Source organism: Odontomachus brunneus, unplaced genomic scaffold (assembly GCF_010583005.1).
Source record: "Odontomachus brunneus isolate Ranch 3 - 2012 unplaced genomic scaffold, Obru_v1 Obru_scaffold_006, whole genome shotgun sequence".
NCBI lineage: Eukaryota > Metazoa > Arthropoda > Insecta > Hymenoptera > Formicidae > Odontomachus > Odontomachus brunneus.
This window is the reverse complement of record NW_022639456.1, coordinates 1,832,842-1,848,177: the sequence shown is the minus strand read 5'-3', so window position 1 is coordinate 1,848,177 and position 15,336 is coordinate 1,832,842. Positions and strand designations below refer to the sequence as shown.

The window sequence follows — 15,336 nt, the reverse complement described above, 5'->3', positions numbered from 1 at the left end:
TGAACGTGGATGTAAGTGGTTGTAAGTGATTACGACACCAATCAGAGTAAAGCAATCAGTGAATAAAACATTCGGATTGGTTGACTCTTAAGGGACGTCTACATTGGAAGTAAATAGTAAGAGTAAGAAATTGACCAACCACAGTCGAGTGTGAAAAGAATAATCAACTATGATTGGTCAATTTTTTATTCTTACTTCCTACTTCTTACTTCCAATGTAGACGTCCCTTAAAGCCCATTCTACAATTGCGTAAGCGTAGTCGTGAACGTAAAAGGACGTCTACATTGGAAGTAAGCAGTAAGAAGTAGGAAGTAAGAATAAGAAATTGACCAATCATAGTTGATTATTCTTCTCACATTCGACTATGGTTGGTCAATTTCTTACTCTTACTTCCTACTTACTTCCAATGTAGACGTCCCTTTAAAGAGAACGAATCACTGCTATTGTTTACACGTGACACATTGCGACGACAGAGCGAAGGCAAAACAGTCAGGGAGCGTGTTGTTGCGAATGTTTTATTTACTATACAAGGAGAATGACGGTCTCTCCAAAGGACTTGGTTAAATTACTTGACCTGCTCAACGAGGAGCATCTAGATGCCACTTTGGAAACCCTGTGCAATCAGCTACACCAGAATTTCCCCAAGGAAGATCGTTTCAAAATAGGAACCACATTGCTATTGTTGCTGCAACACATCGATCTACTTCCTAAGCATGTTCAACGCATCATAGCATTGTCACTGTTGTTTGATCTGTATAAAGGTGAGCCATTAGCCTCCACACCCTTTGCTCCTGTGTTCATTCAGATGTTGAGAACACCACGGGAGGACATCAGCGATGGAATCCCAAAGCCACCCAATCATACAGGTCACATACCGTTCTTGTCCACCTGTGAGAAAAATCTGCTGCGGCATCTGATAGGACATCAGAAGGACATCATGAAGAAGACACCACGTCAAATCGTAGATGAATTTTACTTCGTCTCTGTGCCACCTGTAGATTTAACCAGTTTGCAGTTGCAGTTAGCGGAACACCATTCTGAGCTACCATCTGTCAGTAAGTGTGGCCATCCTGTGATCTTGCCAGATATGGATCAGTCCAAGGCGACAGAGCTCGACAAGACCTCTATGAGACGCACGGCAGTCCTATCTCTATTGGAGAGTCTCACAACTGGCGATCCACCTCTCTGCAGACTAAGTTGTCGTCCCGAGTTCCTCAGGCTAGCGCCGCCCTTTTATTACTCCATCAATGAGTTATCCTGGGAGAATGTCGCAGAACCGACTCAATTCACGATCGAATACGACACTAGTATGTGCGTGTCGAATTGCGCCGGTGCAGAGGCTCGCAAACTGATGGGCAAGGCTTTCAAGAGTGTGCTAACGCTGCAGCAACAGCAGCACTTGGTCAATGAGTTGGACAGAGATCCGAAGCTGGTGTATCATATCGGACTTACGCCGGGCAAGCTGCCAGATCTAGTTGAGAATAATCCTCTGATCGCTATCGAAGTTTTGCTCAAGCTGATGCAGTCCAGTCAGATTACTGAGTACTTCAGCGTGCTGGTGAACATGGAGATGTCCCTTCACTCCATGGAAGTTGTGAATAGACTGACCACCACCGTCGACTTGCCGACGGAGTTTGTACATTTGTATATCAGCAATTGTATATCCACCTGCGAGACCATCAAGGATCGTTACATGCAAAACCGACTGGTGCGGCTGGTTTGCGTGTTTCTGCAGTCCCTGATAAGGAACAAGATCATAAATGTGCAAGAACTGTTTATCGAGGTGCAGGCGTTTTGCATCGAATTCAGTCGTATCAGGGAAGCCGCTGCGTTATTCCGACTATTGAAGCAACTCGAGTCAGGCGACACCGGTGGGCTCAATGCTCCGCCTGCAAAGAACAAGATAGATATGTGTTAGTATGATATCGCAGGAATGGTATTAGAATCATTTCTAGCGCGAAAGAAATATCGTTTGTCGGTTGCACATAGGAGTTGCGGATTTTAATTCAGTAGACGGGATGACATTGTACTCGTACATATTATGGATCGTATTCTATACGATATTCGATATTCAATTGAATTATGAATTATTCATGATTGATATTCGACTGAATTATGCATTATTCATAAATATCCTCGATATATCTATATAAAATGATCTGGCAATAAGATAATCATGTGAACGATTACAGAGAAAAGAACTTGGGAATTTCGACAGTGTGTAAAGGATTATATTTAACCAGATATATTGTCTTAATCAAAATTGTATCAAAACTACACGATATTTTACACGTCATGCAGAGTTTTGAGTGAGTAGAATTTGTAGCATATGTGAAGTATTTGCATCATGAATAATGTGATTCAATCTAAAATCTTCAAATACTTCTACATTAAGAATCGTATAATACAGTACGATCAAGTGATTGAAAAATGCAAATATAAATAATAAATTGTATAATTATAAAACTTTTACATATTTGTATTTAGTACGCCATTCTTCAAGTACAAAAGAAATGAATTACAATAATAAATATCGCAATGAATAGAATGCATAAACACCACTTAACGATGTTTTACCAACGTGTTTACTAAGCTATTAACATTTGTTTCAGCATACAAAAAGTGTTTTACTAAACGCATGTTGAAAAATATAGTCATTACAAATGAAGTTCAAAAGAGTCTTTCAACTGTTGGAAATGCAGCACAAAACATTAATATAGCGCTGACTTCCATTGAACATAGTTAATTTTGTTTAGTAATTTTGTTTAGTCATTTTCTACAAATATTTTATTTATTAATATACAGAATGTTTTCTTATAAATGTGAAAGTTAGACGTGAAATGAGAAACTTCACGAAAAAAACTGAAGACTGAACTTTTTCGTTTTATGCTGGTGTTTTTGCCTTATTGCTGCGTTCCTGATTTAATGTATAATTTAGCTTGTTATTCAAGACTTGATCGGTTTCACGATTCGTAAATATTGTGTATATACCACAATATGAAACAGTATTTCACATATTATAAATGTTAAATAATTTTACAACTATAATTTATGTATAAATTAATTAAATGACGTATAGCATAACATAGTAAAATTGTTATCAAATTGTATGAATTTCATTTGCGAACTGATACACATGTTTTATGCCTCGCTAACAATTAATTTATATACAATGAAAAAATGAAGTAATTACGTACATTGATAATAACAATGATGAATATATTAATTTACATAACTGTTATCGCGCACATATTACATGTATATATGTGTATGTTAAAATACACACATTATTAATTAAAAATAGACATAATTTTTTTTTAATTTCTCAAGTATCCCCTATATATTAAGTTTGTCAATACACAGCATGCAGGGGAAAGTGTATGAGATTTGTGAATAGATCTGAGAAAATATACAAAAAATTTATGTGTAATATAAATGTAAGTTACATAGTAAATTACACAGCGTAAATAATCAACACACGAGACTGTGTATCTATTTATGTATATACATATATATATATATACATATTTATATGTATATATATACATATTTATGTACATATGTGTATATATACATATATATAGTAGAAAATTGTGAAGATATTTTCAAGATCAGATTGGTATAGAAGATAGTTGTTTACACCTTAGTCTTACCTAGTTTACAAAATACGATTTCTGCTATTTAGTAAGTTGCATTGCACGATGTAAAAACTTTATTTCTTTTTTACAGTCTTCACTTTCACTAAACTCTTTGTAACTTTCTCTTTCGCCATCGGCTTTGTCTTCAACGACTTCATTTGCCCTTTAACGTCATTTGCACCTTTAGATATCTTTTTTGTCTTCACATTCTTAACACCGATCTTGTTGTCTTTTGTTTTTACTTTGGTAGCGGGTGGTATAGTTACACCGGGTCTTGCACAGGACCCGGTTAGCTTATACTAGGCCGTTACTTTCACCTTCTTCTTCCGCTTCTTCTTCTTCTTATCGTGAAGGAGCTCTTGCTTCTTCGCTATGCAAAAGCGGCAGTACCAATCCTCATCATCAGCCGGTGGTACCTGCATTCCAACGCATACCCTGAAATGAGAGACATTGTTACTTTCACATATCCGAACCGTGTCATCTAAATACAATGTACAGAAACAGAATTTGTAATTTTTGCTAGAAATAAATCAACAAGTTGTTTACCAGTGATACCACGCATCACAATCGTCGCAGCCGACCATTGGCGAACCGTCATCCTGATTGCCGCATGCTGGACATATCCACACCTGACGACCAACTCGATCCTGTAACACTCATCTCAGGATAAACGCCGAACTTTGCAAGCTTTTATCAAACCCAACCCATCTTTGGCGAAAATTTGTTCTATGATATTGGATATAATATTTGACTTGTTCTATATGATATTAATGTTCAAATCATTTGCTAAGATTGTATCGTATCGAGCAATTATCAAGACGTTAAAACATGTTATAGTTCTTCTCTTACTTTACTGGCTGTGACTTTCGAAATAAAGAATGGCCAGTAGGCTTTGAATTGAGATATTTTGTCATGCTGTCCATAAATATTCTCGCCATAAAAGAATATTATAATAATAAGCGGAATATCAACACATCTTACATTGTTGAACCGCAAAACGAAATCTCTTGAGTCTTAAATGTATCCAAGATTACTCAGCAGAAGAAAGTACGTGTACGTTACGTCCTTATTTTTCGGATAACATTACAGAAAAAAGAAAAATACCGATGCATAAGTATTTTATATGATTGGTATACATTGCATACTCTACAACAGTATTTTTTATCCGTATGAAATTGTCCTAAAAAAAGGAGATGTAACGTGCAAATATCTTCCTATTATATTTTAAAATAAAATGAAGCAATGATTTATGATAACACATGAACTGGATGAACTTGTCTCTTCTTTTTAGATATTTAATACACATACACGTATTTGTTGAATTGTCATAGAAGGGTGTGTGTGTGTGTGTCTTTTTAGAATAATGTTCTAATCCTTCAACATGTAAATCATCTCTGCTTAAAGTAGCTAGCAAGCGCGTCTGCTTCTACATCCGTATTTATAATATAATATGACGTATGCATCGTGTTACAAAACTAGCACATTATGAGATACAAAAACTAGTTGTCCAGAATCTGCGATATGCCCTCAACGCGCAAGGAATGCCTTACAACGTTTCTTAAAGAGGGTGTAAGACGTACTCACCACAGTAGTGGCTGGTGTTGTAGGCAACATATTCCTGCCATTCTCTTTGTCTTCTTTAGCATCGTCCTTTTTAGGAACTGGATCTGCTTTCACCTCTGTACCGTTAAAACCGTCAGTTATATTCCTAACGGATCTCTCATGCTAAATTTATATGCAACGTGCAATCTCATAAATCATGCAGCGGTCTTTTTATGTCATTTTATATGTATATGTTTATATCTATTCACAGATGTTTACTAAATCTTTTTTCCCGATAATTTTGACATCTATTAGTGTGATAAAATACGTCAATGAATTGAACAAACTAGAGAAGACACGTTTTTAATAAACTAAAAAACTAAAAATTGTGAAAGAAATTTTTTTTATCTCTCGACACAAGCGAATCCTCTCGCTTTGCAAGAAGTTGAAAGTAGAAAAGATATTTAACTGATATTAGTTACATTAGTAACTAATAAGACATGCTCTAATACTACCAGTTAACAGTCAAGCAGCAAATCCAGAAGTGACGCATAGAGTTCTAATTGCATCTTAACTATTCGTACGTGAAAAGTATACTTATGCACACACACTAATGTGAGACTGCACTTGCTAAATAGAGAAGAGAAATTAATGAAAAGCATGGGCATGTTATTATCTAACATAAGAGAGATATATTATAACAGAAATCACACTTCGTTTAAAATGTATGAAAATACTAAGAGAGAATAAATTACATATTATTGACTTATATTTCACGAATATCAAAGATTTCATATTGAAATTGGAATATGAGATGTGAAATTTGTAAATTGATTACACACGTGTGCAATCTCTTTAATATTAATGATGCTAATATTTTTTCGTGTGTATCGTATCTGATCAATAGATAAAGAAAAATGGTAAAGAAATCATACGTTCAAAGGTACTTATCAATTCATAATTAACGATACTACATATTGTATATAAATATGTGTATGTGTGTGTGTGTGTAACTACATATTTACAATTATACTCTATAAAATTTTCAATATTGAGTTTATAGTGCAAGTATATGTTCGTTTGTGAAATCCATTAGAATATTATTTACATAATTATACTATATTAATCGTTCAAGTTTATAAAAAGAAGAGACAAGTATAGCATATTGCATATTGTATGCGTATATATGATGTGCATAGTTAATATATATAAAATGCATGGATGATAACATGATGACGAGAAATGCTTTATTCGAAGATGCACGATTGAATTAATTTCTAACGAGTGGATAATTATTTATTCAATGAAAAAACAGAATCGTATTTACGTATGAACAATATATACAAAAGGTACATTTAAAATGCTGTTTACCAAAAATTTATATTGAGAATATCGCGAAATATAATTTTATAGGAAAAAAAAATTAGTATAATTATATATAGTTTTCTTTTAAAATTGTATTATGAGATATATGAATCAATGTGTGACTTGTAATTTGCTATATCACACCTGTTATAATTATCAAAAAATAGAATAATTTCTCAATGGAATCGTAAAGTAAATGCTTAAGATTCAATTTCTGAGTAAGAGTGGACAAATATTTAAGACTCAATACGAGTTTAGAAACGGAAATACAAGTATCGGATTTGAAGAAAGTGAGCAAAAGTGATGTTTGTAACGTAAAATATACAAGTCTAAATATAGCTATAAGAATATACTACATTTAAAGTTGGACAACATAAAAATATACTAAAAGTATGGCTTAACGGAAAAAGAAAAAAAATAAAAAAGAAATTAAAAAAGGAGACATGATACCGTCACCACAAGTCCTAAATGCATACATAGCGTAAAATGAATAGGAAATTGGAATCTTTGGATAGGCTCATACTTGAGACAATATTGATGGGTTGGGTTCGTCACTTAAAGAATAAAATATTAAGAGAATATCTGCAATAATTTTAAACGTTAAACTTTCCCCAAAATTTGTAATAATTTAGAGAATTTCATATATACAAATATGTATGATTTTTATATCACATCTACTTGTTTACTTATCATTCTCAAAGGTATCTGTAAGTTTTTTTTCCATCGTAATAATGTATCTCTATATCTTGTTAAAGATTAAAATATATCTTTTTTTTGTAATCATGACTCTAGCTCGGAAATTTATATGAATTTCTTGTACGGTTTCGAATTAGCACTTCCAGGCGATTAGACTGGAACACATCGAGTTTTCTGTTTGTTACCCTCGACAATATAATAAGATTCAGTGTGTAGTCTAATTTTATAATTTGACGGCTAGTGATTCTTCGAAAGCGTACCAAAAATACATGCTAACTTGTTTTACTTCAAAAATTCAATTAATTCAACAAATTTTTTTTCATCAAATATGCTATCTACATCAGTAATTTATCCCCCTCCCTCCCCCGAGTCTAAGTCCGAATGAAAATTTCAATATCGTGACAAATGTACTTACAAAATAATATGGTACTTGCTGTGGCATCGCTAGAGGGTTCGGGAGTTTGGGAGCAGGATCAAAGTGAGGTGTAGGTAATGGCTCACTTTGATAGATAGATTTCTTTGTTCGAGGAGCTGATGCAGGTGGCACGCTAGTAAGATTGGCAGAGAAAGAATCTGTAGGAAGAGCAGGGCTTCCGTCTAATATTCCCTCCTCTGTTTTCTTACTTGTTGACTTTTGCTTTGGTGGACGTGTCACCAATGCCGATATTTTCGCCAACTCTGGACTAGGCTCCCGTTTGACTTCTTCATCAGGTTTTTTCACAAGCGGTTTAATTGTTCTGGAAAAAATAAGAAAATAAATAAATTGGCGAGTAACTGAACAAGTTATAAATAAAGGACAACTTCATATCAAGAGAATAATGCGTAAAATATGTATAAGAAATAACAATATTTTGTTAGCAATTATTAATTCTTTGATGTAAATTAATGAAAATAATGATTCCACTAATGGGGCTCACATTTTCTTCATAGGAGCATTGTCTGGTGTTGCTGGTCTAGGAGAAGCAGTGCCTAATTTTAACGTAATTTTTGGAACAGCCTCTGGATTCTTATCTTCCTTCTGTAATGATTGACACAATATTTTCATTGATTTTTTTATATGCCTTATCATTAACAACGAACCATGAACGCACCGTATTCTTTTTATTTGTATCCTTTTCTTTCTTCTTTTCTTTTTTCTCCTTTTTCTCTTTAAGCTTTTCTAATTTTTCACGTTTTTCAACTTTTTCCTTCTTCTCTTTCACTTTCTCACTTTTATCTTTATGCTTTTCCTTCTTATCTTTCTTTTTCTTTAATTTGTCTTTCTTCTCCTTCTTATGTTCCTTAGATTTCTGAAAAGATCATAACACTATATAAGAATGCGCTACATATAATGATATATAACAGTCACCAGATTAATTGACAAAACAATAATTATGGCATATTAATGATGAAAACAAGTAAATTACTTATATCAATTATTCTGTTCAAGATATTTTTTCAAGAAACTTGTACGATTATCTAACGATATCATTTCCTACCGAATTTATCGTATCATTCTTCTCTGCTTTTTCAGTTTTAGGATTTTTCGATGGTAACATTTGCGCGGCGGGTACTGTTGGTGTGGAAAGCATGATTGGTGGTGCGACAGGTGCAGACACTATAGGCGGTGCAATGACCCTCTCAGGTACTTTCATGAAAGGCAACTCTTTGCTGGGCTTAAACATCTTTGTATTCTTATTGTTATCCACCTTCTCTTTGTCCGTCTTTTCATTTTCGCCTAAGATCGGTGGAGGCACCAAATCGATAGGCGACGGTATTAGCAGCTTCTCGCGTTCTATAGGCTTAATTTTGGGAAAGTCTTCGGGCTTTAAAGGTGGATTCGGGAAACGCGGTGGTATCGCTAAATTGGGCATTGCCGGATGAAGACCCGGTCCACCTCGACCTAGAGGTAGTGGGAACCGCGGGAACATCGGAGAAGGTATTAAACCAGGTGCTGGAGGAAACGCCGGGAAGAAGGGGAAGGGAAGTGTGGGCGGGAGACTAGGCTCTCTATGCAACGGTGGTTCCGGTGCCTGCGGAGTTTTCGGTCGATCTAGAACGTCCGACTCTACAATGTCATTCGGAAGCTTCATCTAGAAAAAGAGAGAAAAAAGAAAGAAGTGTATATAGTAGTGAAAGTCGATATTTTATACGGTTATATGAAAGACGATGCGACACGGGCTCTTCAGTCAGCAATTCTCAAGCAGATGATATTTACGGTATTCATAGTCTGATAACATATCAAGTGTCTCACCTTCTTCGGGCTGATGCACTGTTTTGGACTCTTCAACTTCGGCTCTTTCTTTTTGCCACTCTTTTCCTTTTTCTTTCGTTTCTGCTCCACAACAGCGGGCACATTCAGTTCAGGAGTTTTCGGCGTGCTGCTGGGCGTACCCGGCGGCGAAATGTCGGTGTCGTCGAACATATAAACGTCCGACGGCGGGCTCTGTACATCCATCAAATCCCCGTCGGTCGGTTGCACGTGCAAGTCCGGTGTATGCGGCGCTTTCTTTTCCTCGCTGCGTTTCACATCCACGATGTCGTTACGGTGCGCAGCGTGTTGCTTCTCGTTGTTGATCTCATCGATTATCAACGCCGGTGAACATTCGCGCGAGTCGAGGTCCTTGAATTTATGCAGCGGTTCCGCCGTCTCCTTGTCCTTGTCCTTCTCCTTCTCCTCACGCGGTTTCGATATCTTCTTGAATATGTTCAACTTCTGCTTGTCCGGCTCGGACGGTAGTTTGTCAACGGTCTCCTCCTTCTTCTCGATAGACGGCGCACTCTCCGTCAAATCTATCACCTTCTCGGCCACCTTGGCTTTCGGTTGCGCGGCCTTGGGCGGCTTAGGACTGCCGGCTGACTTTGGTGACGCGATTTTCGGCGTAGACGGCCTGCTACCCGAGAGCTCTTGCGAGAGCGCGGCCGACTGTGTCTTGCCACCCCCTGGCTTCAACGGCTTCAACTTGGCCAGTTCCTTCATGCCAACCAATTTCTTGATCTTACTGTCATCAATCTTGTCCGGCTTGAACAGCTCCTTGACGCCTTTCTTTTTCTTGTTTTCCTTGTCGAGCTTACGATCTTCCGGGTTCTTCTTCACGATTTTCTTCGGTTTCTTCTCGCATTTTACCTCGGGCGGCACCATCGGGTAGGAGTTCGGCTGCGGTGCCTCCGTTTGAACCTGGTGCGGCGTTCTCGCCTCAGGTAGTTTCCCTTCTCGCGCTGGCGACAGGAAGCCGGAGGTTGTCATCATAACGCTGCTTATTTCGCGCAACGGTCTACCCTCCTCCACAACTTTCGCCCGTTTTATTACGGAACTTTCGAAAGATATCGGGTCCCCGGGTCGCTTAAAAATCCCCTGTGGTGACAACCTGTGAGGTGAAGTATTGTTTGAGTTGCTCGACGACGTTCCGCTACTGGGAGTAAGGTCGGCTGTGCCATTAGTTAAGCTTTCACTTTTTTCTGCTACATACTCCTCTGCAATTATCATATATTGTCGTTAAGATGTCAGCTAGCAGATATAACTGTGTATGTTGTTGCGATAGCACGATAGATAGATAAGTATAGAGGCAGTATAGTTAATATTACCTTCAGCAATTGGATACATAGCTGGTAAATGTTCATGTATATAAACTGGTCTAGTAACAACTTCGCGACTGCCCGGTTTTAAAAAATTCAAGTGATTCTCACGCCGAACCGGATACTGTGGCACTTGTATGGGACATGGAACAGAATCTACGTTCTTCACATACTCAGCTAATTCCTGTATGTCAATATTCATGTATCGAAATGCTAATCCTAAGTCATCGAGATTTGGTTCCGTTCTTCCCACTGTAAAAGATGATAATGTCAGGGATATAAAATAATCATAAAAACGCAAAGAGAGTTCAGAAGTAATCATCGACCATATAAGAATATAACAGTCACTTACAAATTTCTGAATATTGATGCGTGAGCCTTGAGATACGTAATAGATACTCTTGTAAAAGATCTACCATGAACTCCAGTGGTGTAGAATTGATAGAATGCCATCCAATTGTCTGGCATATTGAGGCAACAACTATTTTTAAAACATTTCGACTATATTCAGACGACATCTTTACCTATAAAGATGGCTGAATTATATTCCATTACTTTTCTACACAACGTTATTATTGTCTTACCAATATTAACATTACCTCAATATACTTATTACATAAAACACAATAAGGAGAGATGAATAATATCATAAAATGTGTGAGCACGACAAATATCTGATCTAACCTTACAAGAGTTGTAACTTCGAATTAATTACTTTGACGATAGAGATAAACGATTTTATCTCTTATCTCTGAATTATAAGTATTAAAATACGTAATCACATCGAAGTTGGTGGATGTATGTATCTTTCCTTCATACTCGCCTTGAATCAATGTGACCAACAAGAGGTATTATCGCTCGTACCAAATATACTACTGTGTAATCGTAAACCGTTACTGTGTTATATACACATAATGTTCACTCGGAAAAATCAGGACATCGTATACGCGGTATGTCGCAAAGTACGCAAAAACATACGAGGCCAAGCACGTATTTCGATAAAAGCTAGACACGCGCATGAACAATGTATAAGCCATCAAAGGCAAATTACGCCGAGTTATTTTTATTTTGTGAAAAGATCACGCCGAGAAATAGATCGCACAGTGATATTTCATCATGACTTACCTGAGCCTGAAGCAATACGACGGCAGTAAAGTATCTTCCGATCAACGATCTGAATATCACATCGTGGACATGTTCGACACTACTTTACCTAGTATCAGTCGTCGCATACCGTACAATTCGCGTATAACACGTATTTTTGTCTCTCTTATCCAAATTCTAACGAACAGCACAGCACAGCACAGAAGTCGCCATTCCCGTCGAACATCTCTCCCTCCGCTTCTTCTCACGCAAGCATCACGATACCAACGTAACTGAAAGGAAAATCGAGTGAAATTCGGTCGACAGGAGCGCCGCCATTGGGTTAGGTTACAGTTTCCCGAAAAGTGGAGGGGATAATGTTGGTACCAAGGAAAATATCTACACTATAGTTGCTTTCCAACAAGAGACTCAAGTCGACATAAACATCATTTTAGGTACTTTCCAGTTGCGTACACTGGCTGTTTACGATAATTCGAGTTGGATTAAGTACGAGTTAGTTTCACTAGGGCCGAGAAATATGATAGGCACAAGCATCTAGTATTTTCAAGATTTATGACAACTCAATGCTGTCCGATAAATCGAGTAGAGTAGAGTAGAGTTAGGGTAGTATAGCGGATAGTATATGTATAAGAATTAACAGTATCAGATAACATAGTTTCGTAAAATATGTAACAATAATATTACAAAACAATTATTTATTATATTTTAGAAAAATTAGAAGCACTAAATTAAATTATGAAAAGGTATCATGTATTTGTGAAATATCCAAAAGTAGAAAACAATTATTCTAACCTATTATTATTGAATATTTCACAAATACATTAAATTAATATCATTTTCATAATTTAATTTAGTGCTTCTAATTTTTCTAAAATATAATAAATAATTGTTTTGTAATATTATTGTTACATATTTTACGAAACTATGTTATCTGATACTGTTAATTCTTATACATATACTATCCGCTATACTACCCTAACTCTACTCTACTCTACTCGATTTATCGGACAGCATTGAGTTGTCATGAATCATGAAAATACTAGATGCTTGTGACTATCATATTTTTCAGCCCTAGTGAAACTAATTCGTACTAACTCCAACTCGAATTATCGTAAACACCCAATGTGTTACACAAAACTAGTTTATTTGTATATTATCTTACAAGATATTTTAGATAATATATGACCAATAAACTGATTTTGTGTACGTGTGTGTCAAGTATATTAAGCAATTGGAAAATATCCATATTGGATGCTTTCCAATTGCTTAACATATCTTGACACACACGTACATAAAATCAGTTTATTGGTCACATATTATCTTACCCATATTATCACCCATTATCTTATAAGATATTTTAGATAATATGTGACCAATAAACTGGTTTTGTGTACGTGTGTGTCAAGATGTGTTAAGAAATTGGAAAGCACCCTCTATTTTTGTTCCACATTTAGGCTGCTTATTTCTGAAATTCACTGCCACTACTAAAAATCTATAGTTCATGTAACGTATACTATAGAATTTCAGCACTGGCAATAAATTTCGGAACGCAGCCTTATGGCTCCTGCACACAGGACACGGTAATGCTTGCCGCACGGCGGAAGTTCGCGCGACAGCCAATCTATATGCTGCTTTCCGTAATAACCTTCTAGCTCTTAAGGAAAAACAACATATTGATTGGCTGTCGCGCGGACTTCCGCCGCGCGGCAAGCATTACCACCTGTGTGCATCGGTTGATTGTGTCCAATCGTACCGTGGTCAATCGGGACACTCCCTCCAACGAGCACGACGAATGGGAAGTCGCAACATCGAATATCGCAGTGTTCATTGTGTACCACGTACTGTATACTACTATTCACGCGCCCGGCGTTTCCGAATAGTACGCCATATTGTACAACATACCATACAACCAACAACACGAATCGTGAGATCCTCGAGTACGTTGTTCGTAGCTCCTTGCCATCTTTTTCCACATATTAACACCCAAGGAATCTTAAAATGAACGATATCGAGGTAAGTGTTATGATCCGCTCGGATATGAGACAACGAATCTCTCGCACGTGGCAACGGGAATTCTCTCGAGCGAGTTTTGACCATGCACCAAGTCTTAACACGGCCATTATCGATCCAGCAACGCCGTCGAATTATGTTATCGCGCTAGCTTGTGTGATCCACGCTAGTCTTTAATTGTTTCGCCCGCTGCTTCAGTCTCTGATACAATTGAGACGAGCGAAAGTGGCGAGCATCTCTTTAATTCAATTTTACGGTCACTCGTGGGTTTCTCGATCATCGGTCTCCATGTTTCTCTTCATTTGTTTCTCGCACAGATTCGTTAACTTTTCGCATTGTGTCGATTGATATGAACAGTTGCTTGATTATCGCCGTTTTCTTTCGCGGAGGAAATGTTATTCGATAGACTTTTGTACTTCATTGAAATACGAAATAAATATCGCGTGGCATTTAAATTTTCGTCCAAAACAATAAAAAAAACGTGTTGCTTCGAAAAATAATAATATGCAGTAATGGAAAATCACGTTGTATGTATTAGTCGAAATGAATTTCCTCGTCATTTCCTTTTGCGTTAGAAATATTCAATGAACTTTTTTATTTTGTAGAAATATGCAACAAATGTTGCTTTTATTTAAATTTTCATACAGATTCATACAGACAATTATATATCATAATTTTGTTAAAAGGATTTTAAAGCTTTAAATTTCAATAATGTTATAACTTTATTTGAATATTATGATAATCTTATAAAAACCACGATATGATTATTTTGATGACAATATCTTTGTCCGATATTTATAAACATCATATTTTCAATCCAATATCTTGGGCTTTTCCATTCATGAAAATTATTTTTTAATAATAAGAATATATTTTTCTTTGTTGAATTATATGAAATATATTAATACATTTATCTTTGTTTAATTATGTGATCTTATTTTAAGATTTACATGTAAAAAATAAAGATATTTTCAAGACAAGAATATTCTTTTTTTCTGTGTGCACATGATCGATATCCAGAACAGAATGAAAATCTTTTATTATGTGCTATCAAACAGATAATATATACATCAATAAAATAATTATATATAATAAGAACAGTATTATCTTGCTAATTAGTTGCTTGTAATTTACAAAGGAGTAGCGGTTGCAGTGCAATTAAAATTTTCATGAATGGAAAAGCACAAGAGGTTGGGTTGAAAATATGATGTTTGTAAATATTGGAAAAAGGTATTGTGATCAAAATTATCATATCGTAGTTCTTATAAGACTCATAATATTCAAATAAAGTTATAACACTGTTGAAATTTAAGACTTTAAAATGGAATGAAAATTTTTTACTATATGCGGTTTTAAACAGATAATATATATATATATATATATATATATATATATATATATATATATATATATATATATATATATA

The 15,336-nt window shown here is 35.9% G+C and overlaps 3 protein-coding genes across 5 annotated transcripts in view; 2 read left to right on the top strand and 1 right to left on the bottom strand.

Annotated features, from left to right (window-relative positions):
* Window positions 1–394: 394 nt before the first annotated feature.
* LOC116852507 (CCR4-NOT transcription complex subunit 11) lies at window positions 395–4,285 on the top strand. The gene has a single exon (XM_032832958.1). The coding sequence runs from the start codon at window positions 536–538 to the stop codon at window positions 1,916–1,918; it is 1,383 nt and encodes a 460-aa protein (XP_032688849.1). The 5' UTR covers window positions 395–535; the 3' UTR covers window positions 1,919–4,285.
* Window positions 2,464–12,188, bottom strand: LOC116852494 (transcription initiation factor TFIID subunit 3-like). Of its 2 annotated transcripts, XM_032832951.1 has the most exons (11): window positions 11,922–12,188; window positions 11,149–11,320; window positions 10,806–11,048; window positions 9,475–10,694; window positions 8,720–9,313; window positions 8,333–8,530; window positions 8,159–8,259; window positions 7,866–7,978; window positions 5,223–5,317; window positions 4,185–4,285; window positions 2,464–4,073 (listed from the first exon to the last, which is right to left on the bottom strand). In XM_032832951.1, the coding sequence occupies exons 2-11, from the start codon at window positions 11,312–11,314 to the stop codon at window positions 3,938–3,940; spliced, it is 2,967 nt and encodes a 988-aa protein (XP_032688842.1). In that variant the 5' UTR covers window positions 11,315–11,320; window positions 11,922–12,188; the 3' UTR covers window positions 2,464–3,937. The 2 variants fall into 2 exon arrangements, with proteins under 2 accessions (XP_032688842.1, XP_032688834.1); XM_032832943.1 differs by lacking the exon at window positions 5,223–5,317 and having other exon boundaries at window positions 7,657–7,978.
* A 1,521-nt stretch (window positions 12,189–13,709) lies between these two features.
* Window positions 13,710–15,336, top strand: part of LOC116851555 (transformer-2 protein homolog beta) — a 5,608-nt gene continuing 3,981 nt past the window's right edge. The window contains exon 1 of one of the 2 annotated variants that reach the window (XM_032831091.1): window positions 13,710–13,913. In XM_032831091.1, the coding sequence (XP_032686982.1) occupies window positions 13,899–13,913 (15 nt within the window). In that variant the 5' untranslated portion in view covers window positions 13,710–13,898. The remainder of the gene's footprint in view (window positions 13,914–15,336) is intronic. The other variant, XM_032831099.1, reaches the window with a different exon arrangement.